The sequence below is a fragment of the Lissotriton vulgaris genome, chromosome 2_1, assembly GCF_964263255.1.
Source record: "Lissotriton vulgaris chromosome 2_1, aLisVul1.2, whole genome shotgun sequence".
Lineage (NCBI taxonomy): Eukaryota > Metazoa > Chordata > Amphibia > Caudata > Salamandridae > Lissotriton > Lissotriton vulgaris.
In genome coordinates, this window is record NC_141687.1 from 772284294 (window position 1) to 772311347 (window position 27054).

The following is a 27054-nucleotide window of genomic DNA, read 5'->3' on the forward strand; positions in this document are numbered from 1 at the left end:
GTATAGCTGCTAAAACTATCCCAACTCCTGCACCTAGGAAAATTACCCCTTTGGTTATTACCAACAAAAATGCCATCAGTAAGGATGACGGCCTTATCCAACCCACTACAGCAACAACATCAACTGTAGATAACAACAAAGGTACCGCCCAAGCAGGGTCCAACAGGCCTCGCAAACACGAAGGGCCTGTTTTACCCCTACACTTGCCACCGGATGCCTGTCCGTTTGTTCTGGTTTTAGCAGGAGTACCAGTGCTGAGGGAGGATCAGGGGGAAACCTGAGTACAACTACGAAACAAGTGCATAGACTGGCTAACTAAACACAAGGGTGTTGGATATGATATATCAAGAGAAATCATATCGGTTCGCAGGGTGTCTTGGATTGGACCACTACCTAAAGATAAGGACGGGGATTGTATAGTTCTTAACTTTAAAAATCCTGGAACCGTAAGACATCTGCTTAACATAAGTGGTAACTGTTCGGCCATTTCAACGGTTGCAACTATGCTACCTTTAAGCTATTTTTACAGACAACCCCCTATGCATTTTCGACCGCCTTTAATGCACTTCCACCCTCCATCCAGGTATTTTCAGCCATCTGCTATGCAATTTCAGCCAGTTGCTTTCCCTTTTAATACATTCAACAGATTTGCACCTTTGTCAGGTTTGGATATGTTAGATTGACCCTCTCCGATTAAGCCAGCTGACCCAGTTGTTCTATCATCAACTTTCATCAATGGAAATCAGGAAGTCTCACATTCCTTGACAGGGATTTCAGGAAGAGGCCAATCTATGAATAATAACCCCTTGGATTCTGTACTTTCTCTTGTAAGTTGAAACATAGCGGGTCTTAACTCCAAACTGAAAATTAAAGAATGGACGGACTGGGTTAATAACAATTGTGACATACTGTTGCTTCAAGAGACTTGGTGCATAACTAACCCCACAATGGAGGGCTTCTGTTGTTATAACTTAAAGGCCTCAGCTTCATCCATGGGACGCCCCAGTGGGGGGCTATCTATTTGGTCTAAGATAAAACCCGGGGTACAAACCAAACAGATCCCAACATCAGGCAAATGTTTTATGGCTGTGAAATACATTAACAGGATGATTTTATGTATAATTAATTTTTACAATAATGACTTTGTTAATCATCCCAATGGAAACTTTTTGTCTTTGTTTAACTTTATTGATGATATCGTGGAGGGGCTGAAGTATGGGTCCTTCGACGGTATATGTATAGGAGGTGATTTTAACGCTCATATGTATCCCACTAGTGCCCCATGTCGTAATGGTGAGGAGCTGAAGAATTTATTAGCATCCCGTAATCTAGCAAATGCTATGGAAATTGCTGGAACTAGTGCTGAAAATATATTTACACCCACCTATATAGGTCAAGGCTGCGCCTCCACGATAGATTATATATTTCTTTGCCCGTCTCTGTGTGATATAATTCGAAAGGCTGAGGTTATCAGCAGCGCATATAGTGACCACTACCCGCTCAGAATATATCTAGACAATCCTCAGACCATAAAGGCTGCCTTGAGATGTGAGAATGGGCCACAAAATCTGGTACTGTCTACCGATAGACTAAGATTAATATGGAAAGGGGTGGATAATAAAGTTATCCTAGCCAAGGTAATTAAAAAGCATCCTCTGTTAATAGAGACCTGCTTGTCACTTGATAGTACTGGCAAAGTACTGGTTGTTGCATTTAGTAATCTTTGTGGGGTAGTTAGAAGGGAATCTTCTAAACCATCTAGGCCCAATATAGATCACAGCCCTCGCTGGTTTGACTCCGCATGCTCAAAGGCCAATAGGGAACTGAGGGCAGCTCTACAACAAAATCCTAGGGATTTTAACCTAGTGAGAGAATTAAGATCTAAATATAAACTTGCCCTACGGATAAGATCGGAGGCTTTAGTGATCAATCACTGGGAGTCACTCACGCGGACTGCTTCGCTAAAAGACACCGCGGGGTTTTGGAGAGAAGTCAAATCACTCAGGTCTTTTGGTTCTAACATCCAACCAATTAACTGTAACATAAATGGAGAGGTCTGGGTGGAGCACTTCTCCAAAATCTATAATATAGCAGCCCCTACTATAGATTCTGCATCCCTATTAAATAAGGCAGAACAACTGAACTTTTCAATATCTGAGGTGGAGGATGCAATTTTGGACAGTGCTAGCAATAAAGCCCCTGGCCCGGATGGTCTATCTATCGACCAGATTAAATCGGAAATTAATTTTTGGGCCCCTCTATTATGCAACCTATTTAACAATCTGACCGACAGCTCCATCCCCGAATCCTGGTCGAACAGTGTCATCGTACCAATATTCAAGAAAGGTGACAGGGCCGATCCGGCCTGCTACCGTCCGATCTCACTGATCGACAATACATTAAAAGTCCTTGGTAGGGTACTATTCAAGAGGATAAGGGAATGGGCTGAGGATAATAATGTGTTACATTGCAGTCAATTGGGGTTTAGAAGCCATGTGGGCACGGTTGAGCAGTGTCTCAACTTGAACCTAATCATGGCCAAATATATTATCGTTAAAAAGTCCCCACTTTATTTAGGTTTTATAGATTTGAGTTCCGCTTTTGATTTTGTCAATCGTTCTAGGTTATGGTCACAATTGCTCGATTATGGTTTAGATGATTCATTAGTATATTTTCTTTCATATCTACATAGGGACCTTAAGGCAAGAGTACGCATTAACAATGATGGTGAATTATCTGATGATATTTCTATTAGAAGAGGAGTCCGACAGGGCTGTGTACTCGCCCCTTTGCTTTTTATTTTATATATTAATGGACTGAGCCCTGCCCTGACAAAGAACTCCAAGGATGTTCCAATTATTAATGGTTCCCCCATTACTACCTTACTCTATGCGGATGACGCAGTATTAATGGGGCGTACCCCAAATGCTTTGCGCTCACTAATCACAGGGTTTGTTGTTTTTATGTCTGATTTAGGTTTAAATACCAATTTGAAAAAATCATTTATTATGAATTGTGGACCAAAAAGATACAACATCCTCTCAATTAAAAGTGGTGAAAATGAATTAAAATGCACTAGCACTTTCCCCTATTTAGGGTTATTATTCTCCAACACAGGTTCATGGCAGCATCACACTGCCCACGCAAGAAATAAGATTGGTAAATCAATTAATTCAATTTTATCTCTTCGTCGACCGAGAACGGCTGATGTGATTACCCCCCTGTTAAACATTTATCGTACCCAATGTCAGCCAACTGGGACATATGGATCTGAAGTGTGGGGTTATTGTAACAGCATGCCTTTGCAGTTGGAGGAAAATAGATTTTGCAGGAAGGTGCTGGGTGGAACCTCCTGTGCGCCAACATTCATTTGTCACCAAGAACTTATGTTGCCATATATAGCTGATTTTATTAGGTCAAGACCTACGCTTTTTTGGATAAAAATATGGACAAATCCAGCGGCTTCCTTGACCCGCAGCATAATCTCAGATTGTCTATCACATGAACGATCTCATCTCATACCTTGGCTAAATGCGGTCAAGACTAGCCTGATTAGCGTGGGACATGGCTCTTTGTTTAGCTCCCCAAATACTATTGTCCCTGCCCACAAGAATAATGTAAAACGGGCACTGTTTGAAATGTATAAAGAGGAACGTATGAGAACTGAAACAATGAAACCAGCTGCTATTATTAAATATCTTCCACTAACTGAGACAGGTAATAATATTTTAAATAAACCATACAAGCCCTGTAGATATTTGTCAATACCAATAGGAAGATGGAACCGGAGCCTTTTATTTAGGTTCCGGGATGGAAGTATTTTGAATTTACTGAGTTTCCCACTCGGCTATAATAAGAATCTAGAAGAACTTGACTGTCCGTGTTCTGTCGGTGGGAAACAAAGTTTACTGCATTACTTTATTTTCTGTGGCCACTATAAATTGTATATCCATCATTATCTAATGCCAATCTTTAGAAAATACAACCTAAGAGACTTTAAATTGGCATTGAAATTTTTGCAAATGTTACCAACTGATGATGTTATATTCACTATAAGCTGCTTCATAAAAGCCTGTGTGAAATCGAGGGCAAGTATGGAACATGCATAATGGCCTATGGATGCATAACGCACTTTAAATTCCAAATACAAATTGTATAGAGGTTTAATTATATGTATGGAATCAATGATTATTGGTATTAGCTAAACAGAAATTTATGAATGCATTTCTTAATTGTTTAATGTCTTATATCTTGTATCATGCATTTTTCGCCACATATGCTGCTCATGCCTAATTGGGCTGTTTTTTAACTTTTTATATATGTTTTTATGTATTTTAAATGTTTCATTCTGTATGTACTTTTATGGATTTATCACAATCCGAATAAAGATCATTTCATTCATTCATTCATACACGGTTCCCATCTCATTTTTGTGAGCACCTTCGGAATCAGCAGGAACGGGGGAAATGCATAAGTGAACATCCCCGTCCAACGAAGCTGAAGAGCATTCTCCCAAGACCCTGGCTGAGGGAACCTGTTTGCAAACTGTTTGCACTTCTTGTTGTGGCGATTGGCAAATAGATCCCGAACTGGAGTGCCCCATAAGCGAAAAATTTGAATGAGCTGATCCGGATTCAGTTCCCATTCGTGACAAAGCTCATCTGCTTACTGAATCTGCCCTTATGTTGTGTATTCCTGGAACATGTTGAAATTGGAGAGAGATATTGTGCACCAGAAGCCAATTCCAGATTTCTTGAGCTTGCGTTGAAAGTGGCTTTGATTATGTTCCTCCCTGTTTTAATAAATAGAACATTGTTGTTTTACTGTCTGTTCTGACTCGAACTGGAGAAGAGTGATTTTGGGAAGAAAAGCTTGAAGGCCAAAGAACACTGCCTTCAGTTACAAAGAATTGAAGTGTAATTGAATCTCTTGTTTGCTCCAATGTCCTTGGATTTCTAGGCTTGATGATGCGCTCCCCATCCCTGTAATGATGCATCTGTTATTATAAAACTGGGAGATTGTGGTTCGAAGATTAGCCCTTCTGATAAGTTCTGTCTTACTCCCCCACCATGACAGTGACTCCTTTATTTGAAGAGTGATGAAAATCTGATCCTCGAAGGAACCTTGATGTTGCACCCATTGAAGATCCAGAAGTTCTTTATACGCCGCAGGCGAAGCCGACAATTTGGGACTAAGGGGATGCAGGATGACATCATCCCCAACACAGATTTGAACATCCTTACTGAAGTGAAATTTATTTTCTTTAGTTGTGAGATAAACTTCGGAATTTTTTGAATGCGTTCCTCTGAAGGGTACGCTTTTGCTTTTTTGGTTTGTAATAACGCTCCTAAAAATTGAAGAGACTGGGACGGAGTTAGATAAGATTTTTCCATGTTTATGCGCAATCCTAGAACCGGAGGAGATTCATGCAACATTCCAGGGATTACTGAGTGTCTCTGAACGATGTGCTCTTTATCAACCAATCGTCCAGATATGGATAAATCGGATGACCTTGCAGTCTCAGATACGATGCCACCATCCCCATGCATTTCGTGAACACTCTTGGTGCCGATCGAAGACTGAAGGGTAACACTCTGAACTGGGAGTTGGGCACCGGCACCGCCACCGCGAATCTGAGATACCGTCTGTGACGTACGTGTATTGGAATGTGGAAGTATGCATCTAATAGATCTAATGAGGTCATATATTCTCCTCTTTTCAGCATCATCAGAATTTCCTGAAGGGATAGCAAACTGAAAGATTGCTCCCTGATGAATTTGTTTAAGCCTCGGAGATCCATTACCTGCCTCCATTTGATTGTTTTTTTCATATAAGGAAAAAATTCGAGTAGAATCCTTTCCCTCGCTGTTGAAGAGGGACCTCCTCTATTGCTCCTTTTACCAAAAGGGACAAAACTTGCGCCTTGAGGGCCGAGAGATGTTGCTGTTTTCTGTGAATGGGAGGACGATCTGGAGGTTTGCAGAGGAACTCTAGGGTGTGACCCTGACAAATGATGTATAGCACCCATCTGTTTGACGTTATAGAGAGCCATTGAAGGAAATAGGAAGAAAGATAATGGGTCTGATGGAGGCTGTTGAATGACAAGGTGGTTGGCGCCTTGGGATGGTCACTGTCTTTGATTGGTGTCCTGTAATTTTCCTCTTGTCGAAGGCTTCCGTCTGGACTGCTGCTGGTAAGAAGAATTTTATGATCAAAATTGTTGTGCATTTGAATACTGACAATACCCATGTTGATGGTAAGGCTGATATCTATTAGATTGGTAGGACGACCTCTGCTGAAAATGTCCTCTTGATCCTCTGCCCCGAAAGGAATGAAATCTGTCCTGCTGCAGTGAACCCAATGCCCTCGAAGTATCCGTATCCTTCATAATATCTTGCAGAGTATCATCCACGTGACTGCCAAATCGATATTATCCGGCTAAGGGCATGTCCACTATTTTAGTCTTCACTTATGGTCTGAATGAGGTAGCCTTAAGCCACCCCTGCCTACGGAGCGCAATGGCTCCTGCCATTTGTCTGAACGCTACAGCTGATCTATCCATAGCTATGTCTATGGATTCCGAGGCTGCTCTAGATCCAAACCAGCAATATTAGAGTAGCTTCTTCCTTATTGTCCTACGGCAGACAAAAGAGGAGCTATATCCAACCACATCTGCCTGTTGAAATGGCTAATTATGACGAGCGCATTTGAAGCTCTAATAGAAGTTGCCGCCATAAGTGCGAGACTTCCTTGTCAGGAGGAGCTGAACACGTAGACAATGGATTCTTTGAACGTCTTTGTGCAGCCTGCATCACCACAGATTCTGGACGGGGATGTCCAATAAGACATGCTGGTGCAGATTCAGGAGCCCGGTATTTCTTCTCTATTCTGGGAACCAAGACTGCGACAGAAGCAGGATGCTTCATAATTTTTAATCCCAAATATGTTTTACCATGGGGATTGTCCTTAAAGGTTTCCTAGACGACTCTTTAAAATCATAAATGAAACATTCTGTTTCCTTAACTGGTAGAGGAAGTTCAAACCTTTTAGAAGCCTTTTCCATGAGTTCATGGAATCCCAGAATGTCCTCCTGTGGCGATGTCGCCGGGGATGGTGATGGAGAGGAAGGGATAATGTACTGGTCCCATTCATCACCCACAGGATCATCCTGACTCAGTTCACCTTCCTCAGGTTGGTCTTCAACCTCACTTTCAACTATTTCATATCTGATGGTAATGACTTTTGGCGTGAGCACGTTCTGCACCGGCGGCGGGGGCTGTTTAACTGGAGCCTGCACAACAGGTTGTTGTTTACTTGTAACTTCCTTTGAAGAGGTATTAGCATCAGGGAAACGACTATAGTAGTCATTAATCATGCTCCTGAGATCGGATACCAGCGAAAGAGGCATGGACACAGACTCCTTTCTGACATCAGGTGCATTATCTTTCTCCTCCTCGTAATCATAGGCCTCTAGAAAAAACTCAATCTTTTGAACCAGTCAGGGGGCGATCTTTAAAAGAGAAATCCTCCTGCACTTCTTGTTATTCCTCCTCATCCGTGTCCTGGCTTGTGATTTTCAACTGAGAAAGGTTGTAAACGATACCATATGGACTTTCCTCTTCAGACTCCTGCATCTCAAGAAGGTTTGAAGGAGGCAGCGGAGAAATTTTGTCCAAGCCGTAAATTCAAAGTTGCCTGATCGCTCCGGTGACGAGCCATTCGATGGTGGCAATCTTCTAACAGAAATCGTCATCAGTGATCTGTTCATTGCAGACGTAAAAGTCGTCAACGGGTCGATCGACAAGATAGACGACGGTGCCAGAAAAGCAGTCGTCAACAGAGTTGTCTCCATACCAGTCATTGAGGTAACCGTCGACTGTGTTGTCTGCATGATAGCCATCGACGATGTTGTCGTAATAGTTGTCGTTGAAACTCTTTTCTTCGTCGACGGATCCGACGAAGGAGCTCTCGTCTCTGAGGACGTCTTTTCAGGATTATGAGGCAGGGAAGATGAAGATGACTTTCTTTAGATTTACTGATCTTCTGCTTTCTTAAATACGTTTTCGCCTCAGAAGCTCCATGTTGGACTTGGCCCTTTCCCCCAAAATGTTTCGCTTTTCATCCCCCCTTATTTTAGGATGTCTCCCCCCATGGTGGAGAAATGTATAGGCCATTTGTGGTGTGAGATGCAGCGACACATGCTGTGCAATAGCGTGCACAGATTTATTTGAGCTGCTGTGGAGAAATGTCACTTTTAAAATGGACGCCATTGCTGTGTGCTTTGTGCCGCCTGCCTGCAGTGGGTTGGCGGTCTAGTATTTTTACCATTGCAGAAATGTCACTTTTAAAATGGACGCCATTTCTGTCTGCCTGTGCCGCCTGCCTGAGGTGGGTTGGCGGTCTAGTGTTTGAAGTGACAAGGTGCTCTATACTCCCCACAGTGATAGTTGCGTCTGGAACTGCCAGGGACCTTCTAGAAGCTTCCAGCCTGTTTGGTATTTGTAGAGCAGTAGCGATACCATGTGCTCAGTCAGAGCGTGGGCTCAAGAGTGAGGGGACCTGCTGCCAGGGGGTGCCGCCACATGGGCCTGTGTGCTGGCCCCTGAGCACATCTGTACCCCTTCATTGTCCACAGGGCCAGTGAGAGCCCGCTGCTGGAGTTCAAGCTGCTGCACCAGGAGGAGTGCCACTTTACAAGGGATGATGGTTCCGAGGAGCTGCTGTCCTATACTGACTGCTGACCTGGCCTAGCGCTGCATGCCTGCTCTCCTGCCCTAGCGCCTCATGAGCGCTACACCTGGGTCCTGGCTGCTCCTAGCGCATTGAAAAGGAGAGCACTTTGAGTGACTGCCAAGGAGCACCTTTGACTGCGCCCAGAAGGAGGTGAGGACCGCGACCGGTTGTCCCGGAGTCTGCTGGTGGGACCAAGCGCCTCGTGAGTGCTCCAGGTGGATTACCTGTACCCCCCCCCCCCCCCTCTCTCCCCCCCCTGCCGCACCCCAGCGCTCTACGGCCCAAGCGCTATATGCAGATGGCCAGTGAGGAGAGAGGAGCGTGGGCCCTATGTCCTTAGGTGGAACCCTTAATCTGTAGCAGCTACCTAGCGTCTCGTGAGCGCTATATTCGCATTGCTGGTGAGGAGCGCTACCTGTCGTCCCTGAAGCCCCTGGTGGGACTGAGCACATCGTAAGCTCAATATTCAGGGTGCCAGGGGAAGAGGAGCTTAGGCCTGCAGCGCTGTGCTGACAAAGCGCTATATTTCAATTCCCCTGCATGTGTGCTGCACTGTCGTGCTGCCAGAGTGCCTTATTTACATTGACTGTGCTCTGCTTGCTGCCAAATGCAAAAACCACAGTTGATGGACAGAATGCAGAACAATGTCATACATTCACCCCAGTACAGAGATCTGGGCCCAAATCCCTCGTTTTTTTGCACTGGCAGTTCGGGCTGGACTGTTCTCATGAGGCACAGAGTCAGACTGAACTGGGCTGGTGTGGAGTGCAAAAAAACGATGGATTTGGGCCCATATCTCTGTACTGGGGTGAATGTAGGACATTGTTCTGCATTCTGTCCATCACCTGTGGTTTTTGCATTTGTCACCCGAGTGGGATGGGTATGCTCAGACGTGAGTCCCATGCACTCCACACCACTGGATTCAAGCAAGCCGGGCTGAAGACTGCTGGAATGCCAGAAACCGGTCCTCGGAAGCTTGCTTCCGGTCCAGGGAAGGCATGGCTTGGCAGTTCGGGCTGGACTGTTCCCATGAGGCACAGGGTCAGACTGATTTGCATATGGCCATGTCTGAACTGGGGTGGTGTGGAGTGCAAAAAAAACGATGGATTTGGGCCCAGATCTCTGTACTGGAAGGAATGTATGACATTGTTCTGCATTCTGTCCATCACCTGTAGTTTCTGCTTGCTGCCAAGGCGCTACAACTGTGCCCAGGAGAAGAGGAGCAGACGTCTGCAGCGCCGGGATTCTAAAGCGCTACAAGGGGATCCCGTTGTGGGATTCCCCCCTGCCTGCTTTGTTGACAGTGGGCAGCTGCAACGTATTGGGGGGCATTGTACTCCCTAGGAGAAGCGAGAGAGGAGTGAGAGACACTCCTGCCCTGCCCCAGCACTTTGCGCACTTTGCTTTTGCAGCCAGCCCTGACTTTGCAGGACATAGGGCATTTGAGCCCCGGGGAGAGGCTAGTTGGCCTAGGGGCCAGTTTCAGAGTGTTGTGCCCCCGGTTGGGGCAAACTGTGTTTATGCTGGCGAGGGCTATTGCCCCATATGATTTCTTGCACAATATTGTTGCATAATGCATTTGTACCTAGGATAATACCGAATGCTTTTCCCTCCGGCTTGCAGTGCGGATTTAGGCCAATGTGACTTGTACAAATGTTTTTATGCATGATGGGCCTGTGGTTCGTGATAAGGTTTTTCCCCTAATGGTCTTATACCTAATGGGGGTGTTCATTGTTTCATGCTAATGTGGGGTTGCTAAGGATTCCGGCCTAATGGAGGGGACTGTGATTGATGCTCAATGTAACAGATGCTTAATGCGTCTAGATGCCCAAGGTGGATGCTGAAGGTTTTTATCCCCTGGTGCGTGCATTGTTGGTGTCCTGTATACAGTGCTGTACCTGAGCTGAGGTGGCTTATGCCCCGCCTAAGGTGGTCTACACCTGATGAGTGTCCCCTATGTTTCCATGCCTAATGGTTGCGCATAATGTGTTTTTATGCATATTGGGACGCCTCATGCAAGTTTGCCTAATGTCATGCGAGTATGCCCAATGCTAATGTGCCTGCCAATATCAGGATATGGTGATCTAGGCCTACGTTTGACCCATTATGATTTATGTCTAATGATATTGCAGTTATGCTGCAGGTTTAGGCCTAATGCTTTTAAGCCTACTGAGAGGCCTCAGGCAAATGTAATTCAAGCCTAAAACTATTGGGATAATGCCAAGTGCATGGATTTGCCAGTAGGTACTGGCTGCTACCAAGTTATTGCTGAGGGCTTTATTTTTATTCGTTGTACCTTGTGATGATGCTGGCAGAGGCCCGATTGGCCCTGCCCTGTAAATAGTACCCTTGTGTATTGCGACATGGGGTCAGGTGGCACCGTAATCATACCTGTGATAAGATCCTAACCTGTTTGGCAGAATACATATGCTGTTTTTCAACTAAACTGGTGTGGTCTCTTTTTGTAGTCTGCCTTGTGTGTCGCCTGTGTGTACTAGGTGGATGCTTCGCACATGTCCTCTGGAGTTAGGCCCACCCACTCTGCACCAGGATACCCCATTTCTAACACTCCACCTTTGTGTTTAGAGGAGATGTGAGCCTTAGAATCACCCTCATAGTCGGAATCTGAAGTGACTTTTTTCTTCTGAAGCCACAATAATAACCTTGCCTCTCTATCCTTAAGTGTCTTTGCTGAAAAAGTCCTGCAATGTTTGCACTCCTCAGGGACGTGCTTTGGGTAGAGGCAGTATAAACAAATCCTTGTAGGGGTCCTCGGAAAACAATCTGGCCTTCCCACAGGACCTACATGGTCCGAACAGTCTCTTTTGAGAGCTTTCAGACATTTTAAAGTTAACTTGAAGAAACAATACCTCAGTTCCAGAGGAAAAGCTACAAATACAGGTCAAAGGTTCAATCAAGGAAACAAACTCCTCACACGCTGGTGGTTGGAAATCGGAGGTATGGTGGCTCTCCTGAGGAGTGTGACCTGGCGTCTCATTGGCTAGCATTTGGACCACATAATGATGGTATTGGGCAACCAAAGTTTATGCTTATCTGTGGCATCTAGGCAGTTTTTTCTTTTTACTGCTATTTATTTCATTTACCGTGAGACTCCCACCATGACGACGGGGAAGATACAACCATGTGAATCTATGAAAAATTCACTACTGGAGAAATAGAGTGATCGGTTTACAGGTAAGTGGAAGTTTGTGGGAGTTGGTATTCTGGGGTTAGAACCAGGGTTCCCCCAGGGTCAAGGATGTCAGGGATGTGGAATTCCTATAGCCCAACGCCCAGTACATTGTTTGGGGTCAAGGGCAACAAGTTTTCATGTGCATTTTGTCCTTGGGACAGGTAGGCCCAACTGCCTACAGCACAAACCCTTTGGCTGCCAGTTTACATTAACACATTATGGATCACAGAAGAGCATTTTCTGCAGGTAACCCCTTACGTGCTCATGGTGCTCATGTGCTCATGACGAGCTGAGCTCGTCATGACCACACCCATTTCTATTATGGACTAACACAGCAGGGGAGTAAGTCAAGCAGCCAAGCTGTTAAGGTAATATTTGTGTCCATGTGTTAATGCTGTTCAAATTAGTACTTATGGTTTATTAATGCAATACCTTTATTATTAGGGTGAGCGCTCTAAGAAAATGTTGTAATCTCAGACTGCACTACTGACAGTGTTTCCAGTAAAATAAATGTGTACAAGCGTTTTCAAAGTTTAGCAATATGAGGCTATGTGTAATGATCCCAGAATTCTCAGATTAGATGCAAATATTTACAGAAGCTTGAGGAGTTGTTGCTTTCAAAATAAAATGTCAAAATGTAAGTAGGAAAAAAACATTTGGCGAAAGTACTGTTAAATCTTAAGTATGAATTTGTTTGCAACATCATTTAGTAAAATGTGTTATGTATGCTAGCATTTCCCAAAGGTATTCATAATGGAAAAATTAGTGTAACCAGTTTCAATAAGATTGTGGAAATTGATGGTCAGTGTTTTGGTTTTGTCAATGTCTGATTCGCTTTGCATTTGCATTTGTAAAACCTTATTGTTGTGTGTGTGGGGGGGGAGGGAGGAGAGAAGAGAGCGAAAGAAGATTTTTTATAAACACAAAAGGTCATGGTTAACACCAGAACTAACTAGGGGCCCAAATATTAAAGAAAGTCTCAAAAGTGCACCCATTGTATATGTCCTGGCATTAAGTGTAAATATACAAGTTTTGTGAATTCATAAAAAATTACAGAAGTAGGCCAAGAAATATTTGTGCACTGCATTTTAACATGAGCAAATATGTATGTGTAGATTTGCTCATGTGAAAATGTTTGCAAGGTCACTTTCCCTCCAACCACTTTTTCCAAAACTCTGGTAGAAGAATTTTTTTTTAATGTTTATTTGCATTTTCATCATAAAAACAACAAAAAAGAAATAAGCATTGCAGTGCTGTACTATGAGGATTGGGTCGACATGGCTGGGTTAAATTTACATCCATTAATCCTGGGGCCTTCAAAGTGTCATCTACAATATGGAACACCAGTAGACCAATAAACAAAGACATTTCGGCACCTCCACTCCACACCAGCTCTATACAATACAATTTTGGAGTAGTCTCATTAGGTACACAGAGCATGTATTCGATACATTAAACATCTACATTTCTTGAATTCAACCAGGTTACGTATGGTTCCCAGACATCCTTGGGTTGGGATCTGGTTGTTTGGAGCTCCCAATATGTGGAAAGCTGTGTGCTGCAGTAGGTGAATTGTGTAATCCAGTCTTTGGCTAACGGCCGCATTGCACCCCAGTGCAGCGCTACCTGCCTTTTTGCCATCAGTAGGAGCAGAGAGGGCAGCTTGCGCAATTTGGGGGGCATGGTCTCCAGCACTCCGAGCAGGGATGTGAGTGGTATAAGGGGGAGGTCCTGGCCGGTTATGTCCTTAATGTGTTAGTAAACCTCCAACCAGGACTCTGCTACGGGCCTGCAGCTCCTGGACAGGTGTGTAAATTTAGTAAGGGGGGAGCCGCATCTCCAGCAACTATTGTCTTCCCTTAGTCCCATTTTGTGCAGGTGTATAGGAGTGCGATATAGGCGATGTAAGAATTCGCAGTGTATGAGCTGGAGGCGATAATTGGGCGTCAGGTGCTCTAGATGCTGGCAACTCAGCTTCCATTGCATGTCTGTGAGGGGGGCAAACTCTGGAAGAAGTTTCACACCTGCAATTATCAGGAGTAAAGTTCCAACCTTTCTCAGTATGGGAGAAGAGTTGGTGAAAATCCTTAAACATGCAAGTGAGTAGGTTTGCACAGACTCAAAAGGGCATTCCAACTCTAAAACTATTTCTTACCACTACCTTCAGCCCCAGTATGTAGATCTGCGGAAACGTGGCAACATAAGGGAATGGCTAGTATCCAAACCCTACTATGGTATGAGCCTGGCTTAATCAGAGCTCTTATATAATGAGATTACTGCCATAATTTGCTGCCTCATTCCATGGCACAAAAGGGACAAGTAGATTTTATTAAAGGACAAGTAGATTTAGGAAGCAACCTGCCCCATGGACAAGTAGATATTTTTATTAAACTTTACACCCCTAGGCGCACTCTCAGACCACCCTCAGCGGCACTAGGGTGGCAGGGTGCAGACTGCGGAGGTCAAATGTTATCCAAGGGGGGATTGGGGGCCTACATGTGTCAACCCACGGTGGATTTTAGGCGCAGGATCTCTGGAAATTGCAGATGGGCGTGTAAGGCTGGAGCCAATTCAGTTCTTCTCTGCAGTCTCCTCTGCTGGGCGTCTTCTTTCTCCCTTCTTCTTAGGTTGCAGGAATCTATCTTCTTGGTTCAGGGCTGACCCCTAAATGCTGTATTTAGGGGGCGTTTCAGGGGTCTCGAGGTCAGTTGCCAGGGGGCTACTGACCTTAGGGTGACTACACCCATGGTGTGCTTACCCCACGTGGGGGAGTGGGCACAATCCATAATCCTGATTGCAAGATGGCAGACACTGAAGGGTGGGCTTCATCTCACCTTCCCCACTTGTGGGGTGGGATTGACAGAGGTGGGTACACATTCTGGGCTGTGCTGATTTTTCCAGCGTGTCTTCCTGCCAAAAAGGAGGGGAGACAGTAAGGGGGCCTGCTCCTGATAGCAGGAGAGGCTGTGGGTCTGTAACAAAGCCAGGAAGGCCTTTGAAGCTCCCCTGCCATAGATGGCTCTTCCTGGCCGGGGGGAGATGTGACCACCATTTTTCTCTCAAATGGTCACAGTAGCAAAGCTTCAAGCAGGTTACCTCGAACTGGGCACAGGCTAGAGAGAGAATAGAAACCCAAGTGTAATGTACCTCCAGTGCAAGCCACCTCAGTCTCCAGACGACCTAGAACTTGTTATGAGAGAAATTACTTCTTCTCGGCTTCTGAAGGTGTGACGTTTTTAATCACTCCTCTAATCCATAAGTAGTGAATCTTCCAGTTTTGTCTCAGAACCAAACAGCGATCAAGTCAGCTGATTGGTCCCAAGTGATTTGTGGATTGTATTTAGACCTAGCTCAATATTGGTTCCGGTTGCATGGGGACCAGCAATAACACAGGGGATGAGAATGGGCATGTTACACTCATACATGAAGATATCTACTCTGAACAAAGGAATCAAAAAGTTAGTTTTTGGAGAGAAGCGCCAGGGAAAGGACACATTCATGCATCCGTTATCCAAGACCGAATCATATTCAACAAGCACGTTTGAAAGTAAACACATATGCAAAGGCAAGGAAGCCCCGTTATGGGAACTGGACAGCCAAAATGTAATCTCCCCTCAGATGTACAGATAGAGGCATGTGCCCAAGACCATAAATTCCCTGACCTCATGACTAGTCACTACACACCCTAGGTTGAGGGGCAATATCCACTCACATCACTCTTGGAACATAAATTGATTGAGGAACACTTTTAAAATGTGAAACTGTGAAAGAACTTGCAAAAGAGAACAAAATTATTTGTATACAAGAGACCTGGCTCTGTGGTGTTCCCCAAATAGTTGAAGGGTTCTGACAAGTCGATCGTGCAGCTGTAAAATCAAACTCCGGGCGCCCCGCAGGTGGCTTGTTGACAATGATATCAACAACCCTAACAACTAAAACCATTTTGATATCTGTAAAGTGTAAGTGGCTTCTAGCCTGCAGAATCCAAACCACATTTGCGGATAAGAAATATAAATTTATACTGATCCTAAATGTGTATATGCAATGGAATTCAACAAAGGAATATGGGGTCGAATTGTTACATTTTAAGAATGATATGGATGCACTTTGTGATATGTATGGAAATGACCGGATTGTGTTAACGGGAGATTTTACCCATAAACTAAATCCAAAATTGTCGGATCAATGGTACTCAGAAATTCTAGATGCATATGATATAAAAAATGCAGAGTTTATGGAAATAAAAACCTTTACAGATGCGGTGGAATTGGGCAACTATTTATCAAATAAAATTTTCTTTTGTTTAAACGGAAGGATAGTCCAAGACCGTCCGGCAAAGAAAACTTTTAAATATGGGGCACATAATTGCCCAATAGACTGTGTTTTTGCCGGCATGGAATTTCGAGTTAGTGAAAGATTTTAGCATTAACCCCATGGAATGTAGTGATCACAATTTAATAAAGTTAGAATTGGGAATAGCACTATATATGGTTTGCGACAGTTATCTGGCAAGAGACAGAGTAACCGAAGCGGATGACCACTAGGTTATCTGAAAAATCTATAGAGAAGTTAGCAAGCCTGCAACATAAGATTCAGCTAGGTTGTTTGAAGGGCCAAGACCTATTCTGGTTTGTGGAAAAAGTAAAACAAGTAGTAGAAAGTATAAGTATAGAACTAAGGCCCCCTGCAAAAGAACAGAATAAGAAAGGAAATACTTAAAGTAAGAAAGGAACATGGTTTAATCAGGATTGTTTAATGAAAAAAAGAGAAATCAGGAGAGAAGAGCGTAGCCTACGCAAAAAATGTACACGAGCAAAGGCGGAAAACATAATAAAAATAAAATATGTTAATCCGCAATGTAAAAAGGATTCATAAAGAATCTTGCTGGGGCAAATTATTGGAATCCATTGAAAATAAGAACCTACGGCAATTCTGGAAGCTAATACAGTCAGCCAGGGAACCCTTGATTGCACCAATGACCTGTGTAGTAGAGGAAGATGTATGGGCTGAGTATATTCAGAAATTGTATGCCCCGGGGAGGTTGTCGATAATTTGGTGCCAAAGCAGTGGAGAGATCTAGTAGAGGATCTCAAACATGATTGCTCAGTAATAAACATCCATAGGATAATTAGGACTTTAAATTTAACTAGAGCGGCAGGCCCGGATGATATGCCGGCCCTGATATTAAATTCAAACCAGCCTTGGTGGGCGGAATTCTTCTCAAAAATGTTTACTTTAATACTCGAGCAAGGGCTAATACCTGCAAACTGGAAGGGTGCCCGACCCACGAGAAAGGTTCTACCCTCGACCTGATCATCTCCAAAGAGGACTCTATCCAACTCGAATCCATCCAACCCTGTGACTGGTCAGATCATCATATTATCACATTCTTTATCAATGAAAAAGTCAAAGTCAACCCGGCTCAACTCTCCAAGCCCAAAGTCTGGAAAAGAGACTCGAAAAAGCTCAACCCAGGCTCATTGCCCCCTAACAGTTGCAATCTCCTACTCCCACCTACAGGCGCCACGGACGTCCAAACTCTGACTGACCACTATCTCAACGCTATGACCTCTATAATTAATGAGGCTGCACCTATGCAGCTAAAAAGAGTCTCTACTAAAATTTCCAAACCATGGTACGACGGGAGTCTCAACGAGGATAGAAGAGACATGCGAATGGCAGAATGGACCTGGAGATCAGCTCCCTCCGCAATGCACCTAAAAGATCTGAAGAAAAAGAGAAACGCCTACTTCAGGAAAATAAAACGCTCAAAATCGGACTTCTTCAGCCTCCAACTCGACCAAGCAAAAAACCGCCCGAGAAAACTGTTTGAGCTAATCAAGTCACAATCCAAGGAGCAACCACAACCAATCAACACTGCGCGTGAGGCACCCTCCTGTGAAGACTTCGCTGCTTTCTTTATCCAAAAAACTGACAAAATAAAAAGCGATCTCCTCATTGACGCAAGCCTCTACTCCAAACCCCAATGCCTAGCACCCACTGAACCAAAAAACAATGCTACATGGTCAACCTTTGGCACATACTCGGAAGAGGAAATTGGCAAATTACTCAGCACCCTGAAACCATCCAATCACCTCACGGACCACCTCCCTGCCTTCGCAGTAAAATACTTTACCCCTTTGCTTCTCCCTCTCTGGACTAAAATCATCAACAGCTCTCTCCAACAAGGAAGCATACCTGACTCCCTCAAAGTTGGTCAGGTCACACCTCTACTAAAGAAACCAATAGCCGACCCCTCTGATCTCAACAATTACCGTCCCATCCCCAATATCCCCACTCTCGCCAAACTGCTGGAAAAATGCGCACAACTACAATTGACTAAACACATTGAGCAATTCGATCTCCTCAACCCTCACCAGTCAGGCTTCCGAGCAGGACACAGCACAGAAACTGCTATGACTCACATAATTGACGACGCACTTCAAATGCTAGACCAAAACGACACCTGCCTCCTCATCCTTCTTGATCTCTCCTCAGCATTCAACACCGTTAAACATGAGAATCTACTAGAACTACTAAATACAAGAATGGGCCTATCTGGAACTGTCCTCAAGTGGTTCACTTCCTTTCTTCACAACAGGTCTCAGAAATTCAAGAGCAACAACCGGATGTCCTCGCCAATACCTGTAACGCTAGGCGTCCCCCAAGGATCCTCTCTATCCCCAACTTTGTTCAACCTAGTCATGGAACCTCTCACCACCTTGCTACAAGCATCCAATGTACACTTCCACATGTACGCCGATGACACCCAACTTTACCTCAAATTACAATCACCCAATGACATCCTGCTCCTGAACTCAACGATCAGATGCACCCAATCCTGGCTTGCCGACAATCACCTCAAACTCAATGCCCTGAAAACAGAGTTCCTGCTGATCTCACCTCCAGCGAAGATATCCACCACTCAACATTGGCTTAAACTCCTAACCGCACTCAATGTCCAACCCACCATCGTGGACTCAGCAAAATCTTTAGGCATAACACTCGACACCAATCTCAACATGCAGCAACATATCAGCAAGGCAACAAAGGGAGCGAACTTCCAGATCAATACTCTGAGGAAACTTAAACCCTACCTCCCAGCCAAAGACTTCCAAACTGCAGTACAAGCACTAGTCATCCCACGAATTGAATACGGCAGCACCGCCCTCTGCGGACTCCCCCTAACTACAACCGCACCACTAAAAGCTTCTCCAAATGCTGCAGCGAGACTCATCACTGGGTCAAAAAAGCACTCCCACATTACCCCTGACTTGAAATCCCTGAATTGGCTGCCTTTTGAAGCCAGAATACATCTGAAAATCGCCTGCATGACACACAAGGCAGTACACCTAAACTCACCCGGCTACCTTGCTCAGAAATTGACAATCTCTGGGGGAATTAGAAACACGAGAGGCACAAACAATCTTCTGCTGAAACCTCGAAGATTCCGGAAGGAAAAAACATACAAGCGCTCCTTCTCAGGAATGGCGCCTAGAATTTGGAACTCACTCCCTCCCGAAACCAGGCTTATCTCCTCCACTACACTCTAAAAAAGAAGTAAAAGCTATCCTCATGGCTAAATACACTTGAACTACTATCTCGAACCCTAGTAACACCCTGCACCGATCTGTACTACATGTTTGACCCCTTTACTTATTTGTTTGAGTTGTCTTATTACTCACATGATTGGCTTTGCAGTCACTTATTTGTACTATTTGTACTGTGTGATCTATTGATTTACTTGTCTGACTATGTTCCCTCATGTACCCTTCTATGTAAAGCGCTCTGATATCTGCGAAGATCTTGTTCGCGCTATATAAAACTTTTAAATAAATAAATAAATAAGGCCTCTGCATAAAAAAGGAGATGTACATGCCCCTAAAAACTACAGGCTAATTAACCTATTAGATATAGGAGAAAAGATTTTTGCTAAGATGATACTCGGTAAGTTAAAAGAGTGGGCGGACCTTCGGTCAATCGTACCAGTGGAACAGGGTGGGTTTAAAGAAGGCCACTCCACGATTGATCATTGTTTTGCCCTGTGGACCTTAGCTAGGAAATCGACAGAACAAAACGGCAAACTATGCTGCTGTTTCATCGATTTCTGAGCTGCCTTTGACTCAGTAGATAGAAGCAGCCTTTGGGAAGTGCTAGAAAAATTATGCATTGCCGGAGGGCATATTAAATATTCTAAAAGAATTACATAGTGACAACTGGGCCCAGGTCATTAGAGATTCAAAGGGCTCATTAACGCAGAAAACCCCTGTAAAGAATGGCTTGAGACAAGGGTGCGTTTTGGCACCCTTGCTCTTTTCAATCTTCCTATCAGATCTTCCCGTGGTTTTGGAAGTTGAAAAGAGTGCGAGCCTGCGCATGAATAATAATAAAGTTGCATGCCTTTTATATGCTGATGATCTAGTGATCGTGGACCAAACTGAAATGGGCCTCCAAAGGAAATTAAATGCTTTTAAAATATATTGTGATAAAAAGTTTCTATCGGTGAATATGGAGAAAACAAAGATCCTATGTTTCGGGAAGAGGGTAACAAATTTTAAATGGTTTACAGGTTTAGACAAATTAGAGGTAGTAAATGAATACAAATATCTAGGCCTTTGGTTTGACAGTGCATTAAAGTGGAATACCCACGTGGCGGCACAAACTTCAAAGGCGTCCTCATCGGTCTGTGGATTGAAAAAATTTAATAAGGACTATACTGACATGTCTCACAGACCGTTACTAAAGGCATTTGAAGCTATGATACCCCCACAAGTTCTCTACGGTGCCGAAGTGCTCTATCTGAGTGGTAAAAGGGGTTGGGACCGGGAGGAAGGAAAGAATTAAAATGCTGTTGTCCCTACCTAACGGATCCATGTTGCAAGCTATTAGATTGGAGGTAGGATTGACGGCATGGGAGGTAAAGGCACAAATGTCATTGCTAAGATTTTGGAACCGCCAGACGCCCGGTGGTGAACAGAAGGTGTCAATTTGGTGCAGAAAGGAAATACAAGCAAGCAGTTTACATTGGGCACGGGAAGTGAGGAAAATCCTTCAGCTTGTAACTGCGCAATTACAGTTGACCCTCGAACAAACCTTATTGGACCTAGTTTTTACTAAGAAAATGCTTAGGGACCGAGGGCAAGAATATTCCAGATCACAAGATCTGGAGTACCTGAAGTTGAAAAAAATCAGTAAACTGGGTAAGGAATGAATGGGAAAAGGAGGTCCGGTTTCCTTATTTGGATGTGTTACCCAGTAAATGGTTAAGGTACGAAATCATGAAGTTTCGGGTAGGCTTAAATCCATGGAAGATCGATAGTAAATTAAAAGTAGCCCTGATCCAACCTAATGGTATTTGTAAATGTGGCCTAGGTGTGAAGAATGATATTTTACATATATTACTGCACTGTACATGGATTTTAACAGTGCGTAAAATGTTTTTACGTCCAATATTTTTAAAGTATAAGGTAAATACACGATCAGAGGCTGTTGTTCTCCTTACTGAAATGTCGTTTTTAGGTATCACAATTGCGTTGGGGAAATTTTTGAAAGCAATAGGAGAAGCTGCAAAGGAGACAACCAAGGAAGTTAGGAAATTTTAGGATATTAAGATTTAAAAAAATGAAAAATGTCAATTTAGTGCTTTTATGGTTTTAAATGTGTACTGAGAGTTAAAATTAACTATGATGTAAAATTTCTATTGCTAAGTGGATCCATGGTCTTGTGTATGATTTATAGACTATTGTCTAAATAAACTTTGATTTTACTACTACACTCACATCACTCCCTCGCCCATCCCACCCCAGTGCACAGCTATGAAAATGAGCAGTGAAGTAAAAAGATGGAACCCCTCCAGCAGGCTTGCATGACTGTCTAGCTCATGAGAGGAAAACAGGTCTAATAGAAATAAAACTGAAGGCAAAGCTTTTCTGTACAGTGTAGAGGAGACTTGTAAGAAAGTGCCCGCTTTTTGCATGGTTGCCCCCACTTTTTGCTGAACTGCTGATGTACTTTGAGTGGGCCCTGGGCTCCTGCCAATCAGGTACTCAGGGTCTATGTTCTTTCCCTAAAACTGCATTAAAAACAAGACCCAATTGTCATTCTCTGGTCACAGGCCAGCTCCTGGCAAATGGTACCACAGGTCTCGGAGGGCTGCAGCACTTACTGTGCCACACTTAGAGGCCATGTACCTTTACACACACACTGCCCTGGCAGGCTGCGTGTTTTGGTGTAGAACAAAGTGAAAAGTCGACATGGCATACATCCCTCTGTGCCATGCCTACAACACACTGCCCTGGCATAGATCAGCCACCCCTCCAGCTGGGAGCATTATACCAGTGGTGAGGGTACAGGTGCATGAGCCTGTACTCCTACAGTGCCTAAACCAATTCTTAGAGAATGTAAGTGCAGTAATGCCATTAAGAGTATATGCTGCTGTGAGTGTGTCATTACCAACTCCACAGTACCATAATGGCTTTACTGAAAACGGATAAGTTTGGTATCAAACTTCTCAGCACATTAAACTCACACTGGCGGTAGTATGGGATTTAATGAAAATGCACATAGAGGGCATCTTAGAGTTTCGCCCTGAAAAATGACCTAACAGTGTCCAGGCTGAGTGGCTGTTTCCCAGCTGCCACCACCAGACATTTCTGGACCCCTGGGGCGAGAGCCTGCTGCTCTCAGGGGTCTGAAACTATGTACATCCCGGGACAAGGTGCCAAGCTTCCTCCCCTAGGATGGGCAGGATCTAAGAGGGGGAAGCTTCAAAGGCTTGCCGCCTTTATGAGACTACCCAGGCCTTTCGCTGCTCCCAGCAACTGGTCCCCATCGGTTCTGATCCCCACTTTTGGCGGGAAAACCAAGTGAGGAAGGGAGGTGTGCCCACCTTTGCCAACTCCACCCCTCAGGTGGGGGAGGCGAGGTGAAGCACAACTCAGTCCCCGCCATCTAGAAGATGCGGGACACAGCCAACCAGAGTGAGGCATATGCCCCTCTCCCACTGGAGGGTGGGTTAATAGGGGGTGTACCCACCCCAAGGAAGGGACCCATTGGTCCCAACCTTCTACTTACCTATAACGCCCCTAAATCTAGTAGTTAGGGGCACCCCTGAATCTTGCCTCCTCAGACAAGCGACAAGAAGAAAAGAAGAAGGACCGAACTGCAGTGCCAAAGCTAAGAAGAGGAGGATGCCTACTGACTTGGCCCCAACCCTACTGGCCGGTCCCCACCTCGTACCTGCAGAAGCGTAACTCTGGTATGTCCTGCAGCCAGCAACCTCAAGAACCCCGAAGACCTGCCCTGGCTTCCAAAGAAAAGACTGTCTCCCGTGAATACCGGATGTGTTCATCTACAGACTCCCGCTCCAGCCAAATTAGCGAGTCTGCACCACTCTGCACCCGTTGCTCGCAGCCTGAGTGGCCCAACACCACGAGGAGGTCTCCCTTGCGATTCCGACCCAGGATCTGCCGATCTCTGACCTGCTTTGAATCTCCCAGCGAAGCATGCAGCCTCTTTCTGGAGGATCCCCCGACCGCGACTGGAGCTGGTAAGAGAGACCAGACGCCTAAAGTCACCCCTGCACCCGAAGTACCACAGCCTTGGATGGCCCAACCGACGGTGTCCCAGCATCCCAACTTACATCTCCAACCAGTGTTCACCTCCAGAAGATCTTCGTAACCAAGCCTGCAGTCTTTGTTGAAACCTGAGAATCCCCATTGCAATCAACAGGGAACCTGACGCCGAAACAGCACCCTGCACCCAGCCGCCGCTGCGGGTGTACTTTGGGTGCTAACTCGGATCCCCATTTGCCCTGAGCCTAACACCTGTGGCTTTGCTCCTACAACCCAGTGGCCTGCTTGTAAGCAGCCACCCACCGGAGGCCTCTATCCCCCATTGGATAGCATTGGGTCTCAGCACTATGCACCCGGCCACCCTAGAGCCGCTGAGGGTGTAACAAGAGTGTATCCTTGACCCTGGGGGAACCCTTGTTCTAACACCAGAAACTCAACCCCAAAGACTGAGTACTTACCTGGTAACCGTTAACTTCACTTCTCTCCAGAGGAACCTATTGATTGTTTTTATCTGAAAAATGTTTCACGTTTGGAGTTGACTTGTATGGAAACCTGAAAAATTACAATCGAGCAAAACTGATTTTACTTACCCTTTCTCTAGGAAATGTCTCAGTGTTATATCTTGGCATATCACAAGGAGTAGAAAAAGTAATCTAATAAGTAATGAAAAATGTATTGGTACAGTAATTTTAAAACCTAGACTTACCTGTAATTCAAACAACTGCATTTGAAGTTGCATTTACTTGAAAACACTGCAAAATACCCTGCAAAGCATTTATTTCACTTATCTGTGCCAGGTTTGGCTTTAGAAATAAAATAACTTAACAATATTTTTATACAAACAAAATTGGTCTGAGTTCAGTCTTTGAGTGTGAAACATCATTTGCTGATTGAGTGTGTACAACAAATGATTAACGTGACCCTCTGATAAAGCCTTACTGCTCGCCCACACTACCACAAATTGAGAGTACGTTGCTATCTACTTTTACCTCTGCCTACCTTTGGGGTTTCACTGGACTCTGTGCACACTATACCTCATTTGGTATAATATATAGAGAGCCAGCTTCCTACACGGCTCTTCCAAAGAGTAACTTCATTAATACTTTCCAGTATTGTCATTACAGTAGTGTTGCGCTACATATAAATTGCATACCTTGAACAAAGATGTGGTGGTAGATGCAACAAAGATAAGGAAATGTCATTGGAGTATTTTTGAATAAAGTATCAGTGCACTATTTGAAGACATTTTTCAGAAATGATACTAGGCAGAAACATTTTAACTCATGATGTACCTTTTTAAGATGTCCTAATCGAAGCTTAAAAATTTCTTCCTGTTCATGGTATTCCGCTAAAGTCAACCTAAAAAAGAAAATGAACATGATGTAATGATAAAACGATTACAATTGTAAGTGTTTGAAAGCCTTATTCATAAAATGATCTACTTAAATGTGTCACGTCTCTAACTCTCAACCTTCTGCATCACTATGCAGAGAAATAGCAGGAAAAAGTCTTTAAAATGGCAAGGCAGTATTTTATATGCTGATGAAAACATTTGTATCCAATTCTATTAGAAACGCACCAGTACCAATCACTTCTTGAGTAATCCCATGAAATCAACTGACAAGGACACAAATCAACTGGGGCAGTGAACTTTGGGGAGAACAGCTGAAGGAGATCATAAGGAGTAAAAAGTATCATGTGATGAACTCAAAAAAGTTTTAACTAACATGTAACAAGCCAAAAATTTTAGCACACATTTCCCAGATGTAAAAATTAATCAACTCTTTGCACAGACTGTACAAAGTGTGACAGATTTCAATTAAGGATCAAGACATCAGCTTTTACAAAATATAAGGCGACATGAATAGGCTGCAACATCTTAGACTACTTAAAACGTAAATTGCCTGAGAAACATCATACTAGTATACACCTTAAAAAACAACTCAAGTAACTTAGTTTGCCCCAACATTGAAAAAAATAAACAAGATCTAAGCATGATTCTTTTGATGAGTTAAGCCGGAGTGCAACACAACAAAATATACGTAATGGTCCTTAGTCAAAAATGTTGACTGATAAAAAGAATTCAGGGTTAATCACAACAAAAACGTAATGTTTTGGGAGGGGGACCGGCCCTCGTAGAGCAGGCTTAATGGCAGGCCTCACCATACGACCCCCTCTGCCCAACATGATGCAGCTATCATAGAATAACTACCCAGCATAGTCTGAGGAACAACGTTACAAAAGCAATAGTTTTCTGGTGCTGTTCAGTCATTTATCTAGTTAAAGCAACATAACGTTTCTATCTGATGTTTCTATAGTCCTAGATGGGCCACCGGAACATCAAGATACATGGCCAATGAGGCATATGTGTGCAACTCAGGAGGCAATGAAAAGGTAATGGAATGGGTAAGGTGAGACGAGGAGGGAAATAATTGCACTGGTCTTTTGAAAGAACTTAACCATAGTGCCATCCAGTGAGGGATGGTTGCAAGTCAGATATGCATGCGGAGACTGATTGTGAAATTTAGAAAGGAGAGGAAAATCTAGGGTCTGTCAGCACAGAGGTGGTATGAGAAGCCAAAGGATGAAATCAGATAATGAGAGATGGTGTAGAGAGAGACAAAAGATGTCCAAGGACTCATTCTTGTGAGACCTCACTAGAAGAAGAGTATTTTTTTTATGTCTGAGTCCCAGGAGACTAAAGGAGAGATGAGAGGTAGGAAACAATTCGCCTGGGTTGGGCCAATGATGCCAAGTGAATGATCGTAGCAGAGTAATGTGGATTGGACCACTGTATCAAAGGTAACAGAAAGCTATAGAAATAAGAGAATTGAAGTTGGATGTAGTTAGAGTTATTTTAGAGTACTGGCGGTTTGTAAAGTACGTTTTTAGAGAGTCAAGCAGGATATCAGAGAATAGGTATAGTCAAAGGCGGCTGAAGAGTATTCCTTCCAATACTACTGAAAACAAGCATTTGCAATGCAATAGGTCTCGCATTAGGAAAGTTTGAGCTATTGGTATTTTAAATGATAAATATTTTATTTATGTGTTGGTTTTGAAAATAGCGAAATTAATAGCTTTGTCATTTACAATGCCAATAGTTTTAACTTTCGCAAATGTGACACCTATAGCATTTATAATGCAATATGTGTTGTATTTACGTGACTTAGATGTATTGATATTACAAATAACAATGGCGTTTAATTTATTAAAATAATTAATACTTAAATAAAAGTTATTGTAATGTATAATGGCAATAGCTTCAACTTTTGTAAATAACTTTTGTGAAGATTATGTTCAGTGTATTTTATTGTGACGAAAATCCAAGAACAGAAGTGAAATATTACCATCTTTTTGTGACTTTTGTAATAAAGCTTGAAACATTGAGAAAACCTATTTGAACCAGTTGTTGTTGAATGGTTGCACAGATTGATGCTGTGGTGGCGTTAAGTGATGCTGTGGTGTTCAGTAATGCTGTGGTAGCGCATAGTGATGTTGTGGTGCCCCGGAGTGATTCTGTGGTGATGCAATACATAGATAGACTGAGGGCGATAG

At 43.7% G+C, this 27054-nt stretch overlaps 1 protein-coding gene across 7 annotated transcripts in view; it reads right to left on the reverse strand.

The window, feature by feature from the left end:
- TLK1 (tousled like kinase 1) overlaps positions 1-27054 on the reverse strand; it is an 877117-nt gene that overhangs the window by 286990 nt on the left and 563073 nt on the right. For all 7 annotated transcript variants that reach the window (XM_086956115.1, XM_086956118.1, XM_086956116.1 and 4 more), the window contains one exon: positions 24792-24858. In XM_086956115.1, the coding sequence (XP_086812241.1) occupies positions 24792-24858 (67 nt within the window). The remainder of the gene's footprint in view (positions 1-24791; positions 24859-27054) is intronic.